Genomic DNA, 12,449 nt, shown 5'->3' on the forward strand with positions numbered 1-12,449 from the left:
ATCTATTTTTTATTTAGTTTGAAGAAATCTAAAGCAGATCATCAGTATAGTTTGGTTATTGGTCTAGACTATTAGAATTAATGTTACTGATCTAGAGAGTCTAGCAAAAAATAGATATAGATTTAAGTAGTTAGTAATTAGCTAAAAGATCTTGCTTAATTTTATTTTGTTTAATTGAGGTATGGGTAAATAAGAAATAAAATTAATATTTAAATAGTAAATTATAACATTTCATTGTGTAAAATTAAAAAATTGAATAAAATTTAACAATGTTTAATTTATAAGTTTTTCGATTGACTTCTATGAGTTTAAATATATAGTTTTTTTTTATTACAAAAAAGTTTATAGTCCAAATAATGTTTTGTCTACAATTTTTATAGTTTGTTTTATATTTATAATTCATAGAGTAGGTTTGTAAACAACTTGTAATTTTTATCAAACTCTTTATTATTAAAAAAATATTTACTTTAGCTTTTTGTATTTAAGTTGTATAACTGTTTGCTACATCTTTTCAAATAGTTACAACAACATCAGTTGAACAAAATGTCAAAAAGAGTTCACGCCAATGCAGTTTCAGGTGAATAGTTTTTACCCAGCTTGTCATAGTTTGGCAAAAAATATTCATGCTTATTCAGCAATAGTAGTTTATTTTTATTTCACGAGTGAATTATAGTATTTAGTACGTTTCTTATTTGTTTCTTGTTTCTTATGTTTTATCATAAGTTGTTGAAATTGAGCATTACAAACAAGTTTTAAATGGGTCAATCTCCTGATACGTTGTAAAATATAAAATCTGAAGAAAGTTAAATATTGTGTCTTTCTTAGCATCTATGGATGCTAAAATAGTTAGTATCAAAAAAATCTACTCATTACAGCATGAAAAATATACTATTTAAAGAAAATAGAGTTTTGTTTCTAATGATTTTAATACTTACACAAAATAAATTAAATTGTTAATACCTTAGAAATAGGTATAAAAAATATTAAGATGCTGTTGTTAAACGTTTTAATATAACTTCACAGCATATCTTCAAAAACATTAATGCAGAATAACAAAAGTATAGAGTTTCTACAAAAGATTTCTGATAAAATAACATTTGTGTTGATATAAAGTTGTATGAATACTTCTTAATATTTACTAACTTTACCAAACTGAATTGTCTGCAATAAAATGGTTGTAATTTGTAATTAAATGTCTACAGTTGTGAAAATAAAGTTAAATTAAAATTTTAAAGTATGTAGAAAGCTCTGTAAACTTAATGTAGAAACCAAATGTTGTTATGATAATTTTCAAAGTTATTTAAAGGTACATCACAGGATAGAATTATTAGTTATATTTAATTTAGTTTCCAATATATAGTCAAAACATTTTCCTATTCACTATAGGTTTAGTTGAACCCACATATTGTTTTTTTGTAGTATAAAAGTGTTTAACTTATTGCAATTTTTTGTCTTTTTATATCTCATACAGATAACAAATATGTAAACAATTACAAAAGAATTCATACAATATTTTTTAACAAAATAGACATTAATTTAGCTTTTATCACATTGAGTTATGTAGAGAGACTGAATTTTTACTTGTTATTACTTTTCAATAGTTGTTATTCATTAGCCGATTACAATGTTGTTTGCTACATGTTTTCAAAATCAAATGCTGTTCATGACTTGTCTTTTGAGTTTAAAGTACATTATTGAAATATATCAACGTTCCAAAATACAGATCTATTTATAACTTGTGGTTTGAAAAAGAAGTTTTGTTTTACATGAGTAGAAATACTTATCAGTTCGAAAATGCTTATTTATAACTATTTAAATACAAACTTGACAAGTTTTTTCATTTAGATGTGCAAATATATTGCTGGAACTGCAATTTACTCAATGTTTGATTTTTAACTTTAATATCTAATTTTTATCAGCCATATGTAGAATTAAATTTTAACAATTTAATATTAGTATCTAAATAAAACTAGTTAAAAAAATTAAATTATGCAGATTTTTACAAGTAATTAAGATTTTTATTAGTTGTTAATATTCTATAAATTATTCAGATATAAGTTAACAAGTATGAGTTTTTTAAGAGTTATATATTTTAATATAAGATAAAGTATAAGGTTGAGAATATGTTTTAACTAAATTAACTATTTTGTTTGTACTTAATATAGCTTTTTTTTGCAAAAATATTAGTTACACTATTAAGCATTGTTTTTTGTTATTTATTTTTATACCGTAATTATTTAAAAAATTTTTCCTTATTTATAGTTTAATCTAAAAGCTGTTTTTTATTAACAGAAATTTTTGATTTCACAAAAGAATACTGTGAGCAGCAAAACAATATCAAGTTTTTGCCAATTACCAAAGAAAGCTTTAAGAAAGATCAAAAAGTCAGAATGCCAAATATTAAAATCTTTAGTGGTAGCTCAAACACTGAATTGGCTATAAAAATTGCCAATAGACTTGGTGGTCATCTGGGAAAGGTAGTTTCAAGAAAATTCAGCAATCAAGAAACATGGTAATTATGTCCAAAGAATCTAAATTGCAAATAATTATACTTTAATTTTTTTTTGCATTATACTATACTTGTGTTTTTACAATAAATATTTAAGTATTTTGAATTTGAATATTATTTAGTTGATTACCAGCGTAAATATTTTAGTTATAATAAAAACTGAAAGCTAATAATGTAAAAGAAGACCTTCACATTTAGACTAACAATGTTGAAGTTTTTAATATTTTATCATAATTTTGTTAGTGTTGAGATTGGGGAGAGTGTTCGTGGTGAAGATGTGTACATTATTCAAAGTGGTTGCGGATCCATTAATGATAACTTAATGGAGTTGTTTATAATGATTCATGCTTGTAAAATAGCTTCAGCTCATAGAGTTACTGCTCTCATTCCACTTTTTCCTTATGCAAGACAGGATAAGAAGGACAAAGTTAGTTTTAAATCAAAAATAGAGTTATTATAAAAACAATGTTTACTTAATTATTGTTGCAAAATATTTTATATTGTGTTTAGATTTAATAAATGTTTCAAACAAAATACTATCAGAGCAGAGCACCTATCTCGGCAAAGCTAGTTGCAAACATGTTATCTATTGCTGGAGCTGATCATATTATAACTATGGATCTGCATGCATCTCAAATTCAGGTACTCTTTTTTTCTGACGTTGTATGTAATGGGTAGACTTAAACAGTTCAAATTAATATATAATTCTTATTGTTGTATGTTTTAAATAGTATATTTGTGTATCCTAATCTTTTATGCCACCTGGACTAATTCAGACCAGTGTTTAAAATTTGAAAGAATCTGGTTTAGACTTTAGAACTTTGATATAGTTGAATTAAACCAAAGCTAGGTGAAGAATTATAAATAGTAGTTATAAAATTTTTATCCATTATACATTTTTCACTTTGCTATTTAATACTTCGAAATAAAATTTATCGATTGTTATTTTTGCAGCATGATATTAACTGATTTAAATTTTTAAAACTTGGCAATCAAGTTATTTTTATGTTAGTAGTTGAACGAAATAAATTTAGCTGTCAAAAATAAAATTTGTTCCGAGTACTAATTAATTTAAACATTATAGTAAATTTTTAAAAATTGTTATGTTTAGTTTAGATTATTAAGTGTAAGTACATTGTTTAACTGAAAATGTTATACAAAAATTAAAAAAGTAAAGTTAAATTGTGAAACATTTTTTTTTACTTAACACAAAAACTTAATGTACTTTTTATTTTAAGAGTAAAAACACTGATTTCATTAGACTTAATATTAAATATAACAATTACAAATGTATTATGCTCTAAGAACTAAGTTATACTTCAACTAGTAATTCAAAAATTTAATTGACCCCATTTGAGTTATTTTAAACTTTAATTGTAAAGCTTATATTTTTTTAAGCTGTTTACACAAATTTATCAAAGATAGCTTTTTATTTTTATAATGGTTAAAATCTTATATTATTTTTAAATAAAACTGAGTTTTTTTATTGACTAAGTTTGTGTAAATGTTTATAAAATCAATAAATTTGCTTACTTTATTTTCTTTAACTCTTTCTGAATAATTTTCTTAAGGTCTTAGTTGATTGAGTTTTGTATAAAGTAGTTAATGAAGATTTCTGAAATATGATATAGGTTATAGTTTAGATAACTTGCATAAAGGTTTTACTTTCACAAAACTTTTAGTTAGTCTTTTTTTTTAATTTTCATTGTACTAATACCACTTAAATTGGGTTTTATTTAATTTATTGTACTAAGATTTCAATAATCATTAAAAGCTTACTATCAAAAATTCAAAAAAAAAAGTTAAAACAAGCTCATACTGTGTAAACGATTGTATAAATTTTTAACTTTAAATATTAGTTTATAAAATATTTGTTTTAACAAAAGTTGTTGTTTTTAATTTTAAGACAAACTATATTAGAATATAACACTCAAATCTGTCCAGAACATTCAACGTTCGTTTGTAATTTTTTTCACTTCATCAATTAGATAGAATAATCGAATGATTTTTTGAAAAATATCTACAGTCAATCTACAATAATAAGTTTTATTAAGTTTTATAAGAAAGAGAGTGAAACCCTTGAAAAAGTTTTGAACTTGAATGTGCAACAAATATTTGTAGATTTTTTTTCAATAAATTATTTTATTATTTTATTTTCAAATTAGTTGTTTTTAGCTGTACTTTTAAAGCATTAATAAACTTTTTGTCAATTTCATTATAAATTGTAGTATTTTTAAACATTATGTAAATTTGAAAGTTATTTGTATACATAAATAACGTGCTAAAATTTTGTTACTTATGAGTTGAAAACTTGTTACGAAATATTGAAATTGTTAGCTACGTTCTTGTCTTTTGTTTTCATGTACTTAAGTATTGAATGCTTTATTTCTTTGACTCGCTGTGTATTTAAATTCTAAAAATAACTTTGAAGGGTAATTACTTTTCTTTGTTACTGTTTTAAAATGTTAAATAAGCTTTTTAGCGAAGTTTAATTCCAAATTTTAATAATGTGAACCAAATTTTATAAAAAACTTTAAATTTTTTTGAAAGTTGGTATATATGTTGGTGGTTTAATAAAACTGATAAATTTTTTATTTATAGTGCTCAACTTTTTGAAAACTAGCCCAATGATTCTCTATCTTTAAAGCAATAAAAAAACGTTTAGTAGATAATTTTAACATTATGTAAAGTCTTATTTAAATTTTATAAAGTGATCTTAAAACTTAAGAACTGCAAAAAACAATTTTAAAAATAAAATGGAAATGATTCATATATGTTTTTGAAATATTTGTCAAAACAGTTCAAGTACAAAAAATTATGTACTCAACTGCTCATATGTGCGCAATTTTTGAAATATTATAACACAATTATTATTAAAAAAACTCAACGTTAGAAATATTATTCTCAGAGATAAGCTTATAAACAAGCTTGTGAGGTAAAGATAAACGTTCCAGTTGTATTAAGTAAAGTTTAACCTATCAATTGAGTTTTGATGTTTTTACAAACAGGGTTTTTTTGACATACCAGTAGACAATTTGTATGCTGAGCCAGCTGTACTGAAATGGATTAAAGACAACGTTGAAGATTGGAAATCATCTGTTGTTGTGTCTCCCGACGCCGGTGGTGCTAAACGGTTTGTTTCATTAAAAAAAACAATTACGATTTAAATATTAGCTTGTTTGTCTAAATTTTTTTTAAAGTTTTTGTATAAGTTAAAGTTGTTTCAGTTGAAAAATATTTCTATGCCTATTGTTGTACTATAAACTAAATTAGCATTTTATGGGTTTTTTTCAACAACAGTATGATCAGCACACAAAATTTGCTATCGTGAGTTGAATTGTATTTAGCATTAATATGCTTAAATCATTCATGCTTATGACTTGTTTACATTATCAAGTTGGAAATATTTTTACAGCACATAAAAACTTCTTTTTTACTTAAATAGTTTAGAGCTAATTGAAGTGCACAACAACTTCATTGTAAATTACAGCAACAAAAATTGTAACTGCATTACATACAGTTATTGCATTTTTTATTTTTTATATACAATTTTAGTATAGCGACTGCGTATTACAAGTTTAAATTTTTCTCTTAAGTTGTGCGATTTAGTTAATTTGTTTTCACACTATGTTTTTTCAACCAAAAAACATATTAAAAAAAAAACTCAAAAATTTATTTTCTTACGAATATTTTGCCTTTATATTAAATTTTATTGAATTAGCTAAAATAATGATTATTTTAAGTTTTGTTATCACTGCCTGGTTTGTTTATCATTAAGTAGTAATTGAAATTAATTTTTATGTATTTGTTTTCACGACTAAGTATAAGTTTTTTGTTTTTTAATTTCATCCGTAGTTTTTGATATCTTTACACAAGTCTTTTGTGTTTTGTTTATAGAATATTGTGTATTTTCTCCAAATAGTAAGTTCGTATTTACTTAAATGTTTAAGCTAATAGTTTGTTATGTTATTTGATTTTAACAAATAATTTATTAAATAAAAAAATTATTTTAAAAAGTATAAAGACATGTATAAAAGAAATATTATTGCTCAAAAAAATAAAAGTGAATCCGTATGTTTTATCTGGTTGGTCTTAGCATTACAGATTGATATTTTAATAGTTTAATTACTTGGTTTTTATACTAGGATCAAAGTATTTAGTTCTGCGTAGTTTGCTTTAATTTGCAATGATTATTATTCAATAAATCTGTTTTAATCTTGCATAGATTTTATGACAAAACGTTATATCTGAATTTTTTATCATAACTAAGATATACATCGTTTTTATTCACTGCTCTTAGTATGTGCAGTTTGTATTGCTTATAGATGATAAAATTCGTTTGTTATGCTAGCTGTAATTTGTAAAGTTGGAAAATAAGATAATGTAACATTTAAATATAGTAGTTTTGAATAACTAGTATATTTTTAGTAACAAAACTACAGAATACAATTTTAATTTCAAAATTTACCTCATTAGTTTTTTTTACTACTATTACTATTAAAAAAAAAGTTTTAATTTGTTTATATTTATTTTTAAATGAAGAAAATTATTTAAGATAATTATTGCCTTCTATACAACCAATAGTTTTGCTTTACGGGTTTTTAAATTAATGAAAAATCAGTTTTAATGCTTACTTGATCTTATTTAGTAATACTTCTTACAATATTTTTATGGTTAACATTTTAGGATCTATTGTTTTTTACTAATCATATTTTGAGTTATTAAATAAAATAAACAGCATATGTGTTTAGCTTAAACTATTTGTTTATAAACCTTTTTATAGTTATTGAAAATTTTAGTTTAAAAAATTTACGTAAATTTTTTTTAATAAAAATTCTACTTAAAAACCAGTTTAAAAAAATTGTTTTAACAATGTGCAGTGTAACATCAATTGCTGATCGCTTGAACGTGGACTTTGCACTGATCCACAAGGAGCGAAAGAGAGCAAATGAAGTTGATCGAATGGTGCTTGTTGGAGACGTGCAAGGACGAGTCGCTATTTTGGTTGACGATATGGCCGATACTTGCGGCACTATCTGCTGTGCTGCCGACAAGTATGCTTATTTTCGTAAATATTGTTTAAATTGTTAACTGCTTTTGGTATCAGGTTTTTATACAGTACATACCTTATTATTAATAACATATTTAATTTACACATTATATGAAATTAATCAAAAAAGCATTATTGAAAATCATGCTAATTATATTTAAATTTGAAATATTAACACTTTTTATTCAAAATTTCAACACCTAAAATCTTTATACTCAATAACAAACAGGGTATTTAAATGTTATTCAATTTAAAAGTATGTCTGTCTTAGCTGTTGGAGGAAAATTATTAATATAAATTAAAGAAAAGAATAGAAAGTTCTACCATTTAGATCAAAAATTTAAATTGTTCTTAAACAATTTTAAGCATTGTTTGAACTAATACTTATTAACTCTTGTATCTAGACTTGTGGTAGCTGGAGCATCAAAGGTGTACGCTATACTTACTCACGGAATTTTGAGTGGTCCAGCGATAAGTAGGATCAATAAAGCTCCATTTGAAGCTGTCGTTGTTACCAATACAACACCGCAAGATGATCATCAGTCAGAATCGAGTAAGATAAAGGTTAGTTAATAAGCTGTTACACACATGCAGTTTGAGGAATAGTTATAGTCTAGTCAAATAACTGTTTACTTGAATTGAAATATTTGTAAGTAGAAGTTTAAGTTTGTACAAATTTTGCACGTACAAGAACGGTGATGTTTAGGTTATTCATTCGTACAGCAACTTAGAGTGTATTTTAAAGTCCAAAGTCATTGAAACTTTATTACACATAAAAGATAAAGTTATCTAAAAATATTTTTGTAGATAAGCAATATGTTTAACAAAAAGTTTAAAGTTATAAAAACTGCATATTGGGAGTATTTTTTAGATGTACGTATAATGTAGAAATACAATTAGTAAATTGCACTATAGTTATGTTTATAAATAGCAGAGTTTAGCATAATGAACTTATAGTTAGAAAAAGTGTTTAGGTTAGTATTTTTTAAATTAATTTGTTCCTAGTTCAAACAGACGCTCCACCTGATAAAATAAAACTTAATATGGTAACATAAAAAACTTTTTTTTTTAAATTAACTTTTGTTTACAAAGGATTTCTTGTAATTATAATATTTTTTATCTTTCTAAGTTATTTTTTTTAAATATCTAATTAATGGATGTTTTTATTGCTTGTGATTTATTATTGCCTAACTAATCTATACTAATTTGTTTTGATGCAAATTTTATTTATTTATTTAGAATAAGATACTAACTATATAAGTATCCTAAGCATATATTGTCTATTTTATGTATGAAATTTGATTTCAGTGTATTTTTTTTAAGCTGTTTGTAAGTACACGGCATACCTTGAAAATTAAAATTAGAATAATTTTATCTGAAAGGTATTGCTTTGTTATAAGTTGGAAAAACAACTTTTAATTATTTATTTATATAGTTAAATATAATCTTATCTTATTGCAATAAAAAGCTTAGTATTGTTGTACATTTGCTATAGGCTATTTATAATACGCTCCAATTTTTATACTTATTGTCATAGTTAATAATTATAGTGTTTTGTAATTTAGTTTATGTACAGTATTAGGTTAATCTTTTGAGATATCTAAACTTTACTTTAAAAATTAAGAATAAGCTGTGGTTGATAAAATGGTAGAATTTGAGTTCATTACTACATTGAACGATATGAAATAGCTAATTAGATTAGATATGTTTAATCCTCGTCACTTTGCAGCTTTACTAATATTTATGACGTAATAATTATTGCTGTTCCCAATTAGGTTTTGTTGCTTTGCGGTTTTGATGAGCATAGTATTTTAACAATTGTAGTATTTCAAAAAATTTAATATGTTATTAACTAATTGATTAAAATAACTGTGTTGATCAGATTTTACTTTTCAAATTTCTTGTGTGATTTGCAGCTCAGTATGAATTACTTAATAGACTATGTGGAATTGCACCACTGTGTTACTCATAGTTTCTACTTAGATTTAATAGTGTAGTGACCAACATCTATAATATGTTTAAGTTAATTATTATTTTTTTTACTAGTATCATATAATTTTGGAATTAAATAATATTGAAGCTTAGTTTCTAAAAAGTACTTGGTTTTTTATCAGTTGATATTATAAGCAGTTTTATCATAACAAGTTTCACTAGTACAAAACTTAAAATTTACTTCTACTGACACTTACAACATGTTTAACGCAATAGGTTATCGACGTTTCACCAATTCTCGCTGAAGCAATCAGAAGAACGCACAACGGCGAGAGTGTTTCTTATTTGTTCAGCAACGCCCCATTGTAGTTTATCACATGATTTCCAATGAATATTTCTTGACTTGTTGCTTCTTATAGTCGATAATCTTTTATGAGTCTCGGTATTCTTCTTTTAGTTAATATTGCGTAATAATGCTAAAATTTGTAAATGCTGATTATGTTAAGGTTGTCTAAATTGTCACACTAGTCAAACAAGTAATTCCTTTTTGAAGATCTGTAATTCAAAATAAATTAAGATTCAGTTTTGTTGATGTAAATAATCAAGTTAAAAATTAAAAAAATTATTGTATCTTCAAATGCGTATGCAAAAGTTGTAAAATAATCTGTAGTTTTTGTTTTAAACAATACACAATAAAAAGTTTTATCTGCCGGTTATAATTTTAGTTTAGTGTAACTAAAAACGATCTTTTTGACTGTACTTAAATATTTTCCTTTTGTTACCTTCTTGTTTACAAATAGTAGAAAAAACCAGTATTGCGTAGTTGACTTATTTTTCTATTTGAAACGTTTAAAGTTTTATTATCTATAAGAAAGCTGTTTTAGATAAATTAGATATGTCAAATGTTACTTATCAGGGTTGCCACAAGCCTCAGGCTAGTTTGATACTTTTGAAAAACTCAGGCTGCCCAACTTGGGATAGTTTAAAAAAATCTTAGTTTGACTCAGGCCGTTGGAATTTTTTTGCAAAACTCGGGTTAGTTAAGATATTTTTCATAAATCTCAGGCCAGTTTTTATAACTTATTTCTCTTTAAGTTTTATTTTTTACTAGGGAATAAATTGTTTTAATTAACTAACAGTTTTTTTATCATTTTTAAAATTTATCTCATAACATTCATGCTATTTTGATGTAACTCAATTAATTTTTTGATTACTCATGCTGGCCTTTTTGCATTAAACAGTGGCAACCTTGACTTGATCAATAGATTTCGTTTAAAACACCATCTTTCATTCGCTTGTATTTACTTTAACAAATGCGTAAGTAATTATAAGTTTCGTAATTTTCATCTACTACATTTGCCAAACTATTAACTTGCTTTAAATTTTAAGATCTTTTTTAGCAGTTTTTTAAATGGTCAAATTTTTTCAACTAAGTTTGTAAAATTCACATACAATTAGGTTTATTTTTAACTTTAGAAGAATTTGTAAATTTGTAAAATATGAGACAATAAATTTTTTATAACTGACGTAGAATTGATTTTTATTATAAAAACTACAATCAGAAACCAGGAAAAGTAATAAATGCACTGTTTGATAAAGTACAAAAATAGAAACAAACAAAGTTTAAACTGAAAAAAGGAGCTAATAATAAAATAAATGTCTTTGAAATTGCTTTTTAGTTATATCTTATTAAGCGAGTTAACTTGATTTTTCTTAAAATTTTTCATTGAAGTAAAAAAAGAATCGAATCAAGTGAAAAATATTGTATATAAGCTTTTATAATAAATTAAACGCTTGAGTCATTCATCAAATGGCGTTTACAGAAACGGCGTCAAATATTGTTTACTAAAAAGGAAAACAAATATTAAGCTAAGACGTTTATTTACTTGAAAAATGTAAATGTTCTAATATGCCGACTGGTGCGCGACAATTCAAATTCTTAAGTTTTTTATAAAGGACCGTAAATCAAAAATACAGTATATATATGAAAAAAATTGAAGGTCTAATTATTGCCTACAACTACTGTTTTCATTTAAGAAAATATTTTGAGATATGGCTAAAATATGTTTCAAGACAGTAATTTAGAAGATTTTCTTAATAATTTTTTTTAGTTTTTAATACCATAATACATAGATTTACAACCGCTTTTTAAACTTTTTTCAAATACTTTATATTTTCTCAGGCATGGCCTACTAATTATTTTTAACCTATGTAGACATATTTGGTTTACTTGGAATACAAATCACGGTTGTATTAGGCCAAGCTAAAGATTTTTTGGGTCAAAATAAATCATTTAAAATGTGAAACTTTTATAAACTAGTAGTATTTCTAATGAAAGTTAAAATTTACCATGAGATAAGAAATATAGTTCTGAAAATGATGATCTATTATAAAACTATTTATATCAATTAACAAATAAATTAAAAAAGTTGCTCAACAACGCCGTTATACGTATGTGCTGCAAAAGGGTAATCGTTAAAATGCGCAATTCCAGCTTCAGAATACATTGCTTAAAATTTTTCTTTAGTTTAAAGCAGCGATTCTTAACCTGGGGTAAATTCCCTTGTTTTAGAGGTTTTATTACAAATTATGTTAGTTAATGTTTATTGATTGTCTTTTTAGTTTATAAGTTAGTGATTAACTGTAATTTTTTTAAACTTAAATAAACTCTTTTTTGAAGTTTAACGATTGTCATATTTAATAAGCTAAAAGTTCAAAAAAATATATTTTTTCTTCAATATTAATCGCTATTTTGTAAACTTGGTAACAACCTTCCAAAACATGAAAATAAGGTTAAAAACTGCTGCTTTAAAGGTTAAAAATTGTAATTAAAACAAAACATGTAATGTAACTAGTGATGTTTTAAGTATTACACAGGGCTTTCAAATGCATGAAAATATCTGAATGTCTGTTCAATAGCTTGAAATTTTCAGATTTTTTTCTAAACAATCACTGGCT

General features: G+C 24.3%; 1 protein-coding gene across 2 annotated transcripts; it reads left to right on the forward strand.

Moving 5' to 3' along the window:
* The first annotated feature begins 519 nt into the window (after window positions 1–519).
* Window positions 520–11,018, forward strand: LOC145831628 (ribose-phosphate pyrophosphokinase 2-like). 2 transcript variants are annotated; one of them, XM_082938934.1, is made up of 9 exons: window positions 520–577; window positions 2,293–2,512; window positions 2,753–2,936; window positions 3,053–3,151; window positions 5,518–5,642; window positions 5,810–5,836; window positions 7,390–7,563; window positions 7,964–8,123; window positions 9,768–11,018. In XM_082938934.1, exons 1-9 carry the CDS (start codon window positions 544–546, stop codon window positions 9,858–9,860), a joined length of 1,116 nt encoding a protein of 371 aa, XP_082795060.1. In that variant the 5' UTR covers window positions 520–543; the 3' UTR covers window positions 9,861–11,018. The 2 variants fall into 2 exon arrangements, with proteins under 2 accessions (XP_082795060.1, XP_082795062.1); XM_082938936.1 differs by lacking the exon at window positions 5,810–5,836.
* The last annotated feature ends 1,431 nt before the right edge of the window (window positions 11,019–12,449 follow it).

The sequence above is a fragment of the Thalia democratica genome, chromosome 3 (assembly GCF_965202585.1).
Source record: "Thalia democratica chromosome 3, ktThaDemo2.hap1.1, whole genome shotgun sequence".
Classification (NCBI taxonomy): Eukaryota; Metazoa; Chordata; class Thaliacea; order Salpida; family Salpidae; genus Thalia; species Thalia democratica.

Bases quoted from the DNA above. Each gene is read 5' to 3' on its own strand.
- LOC145831628 (XM_082938934.1), top strand. From the start codon at position 544: ATGTCAAAAAGAGTTCACGCCAATGCAGTTTCAG. The intron at 578-2,292 runs GTGAATAGTTTT...TTTTATTAACAG, and splicing joins TCACGCCAATGCAGTTTCAG to AAATTTTTGATTTCACAAAA. The intron at 8,124-9,767 runs GTTAGTTAATAA...TTAACGCAATAG, and splicing joins CAGAATCGAGTAAGATAAAG to GTTATCGACGTTTCACCAAT.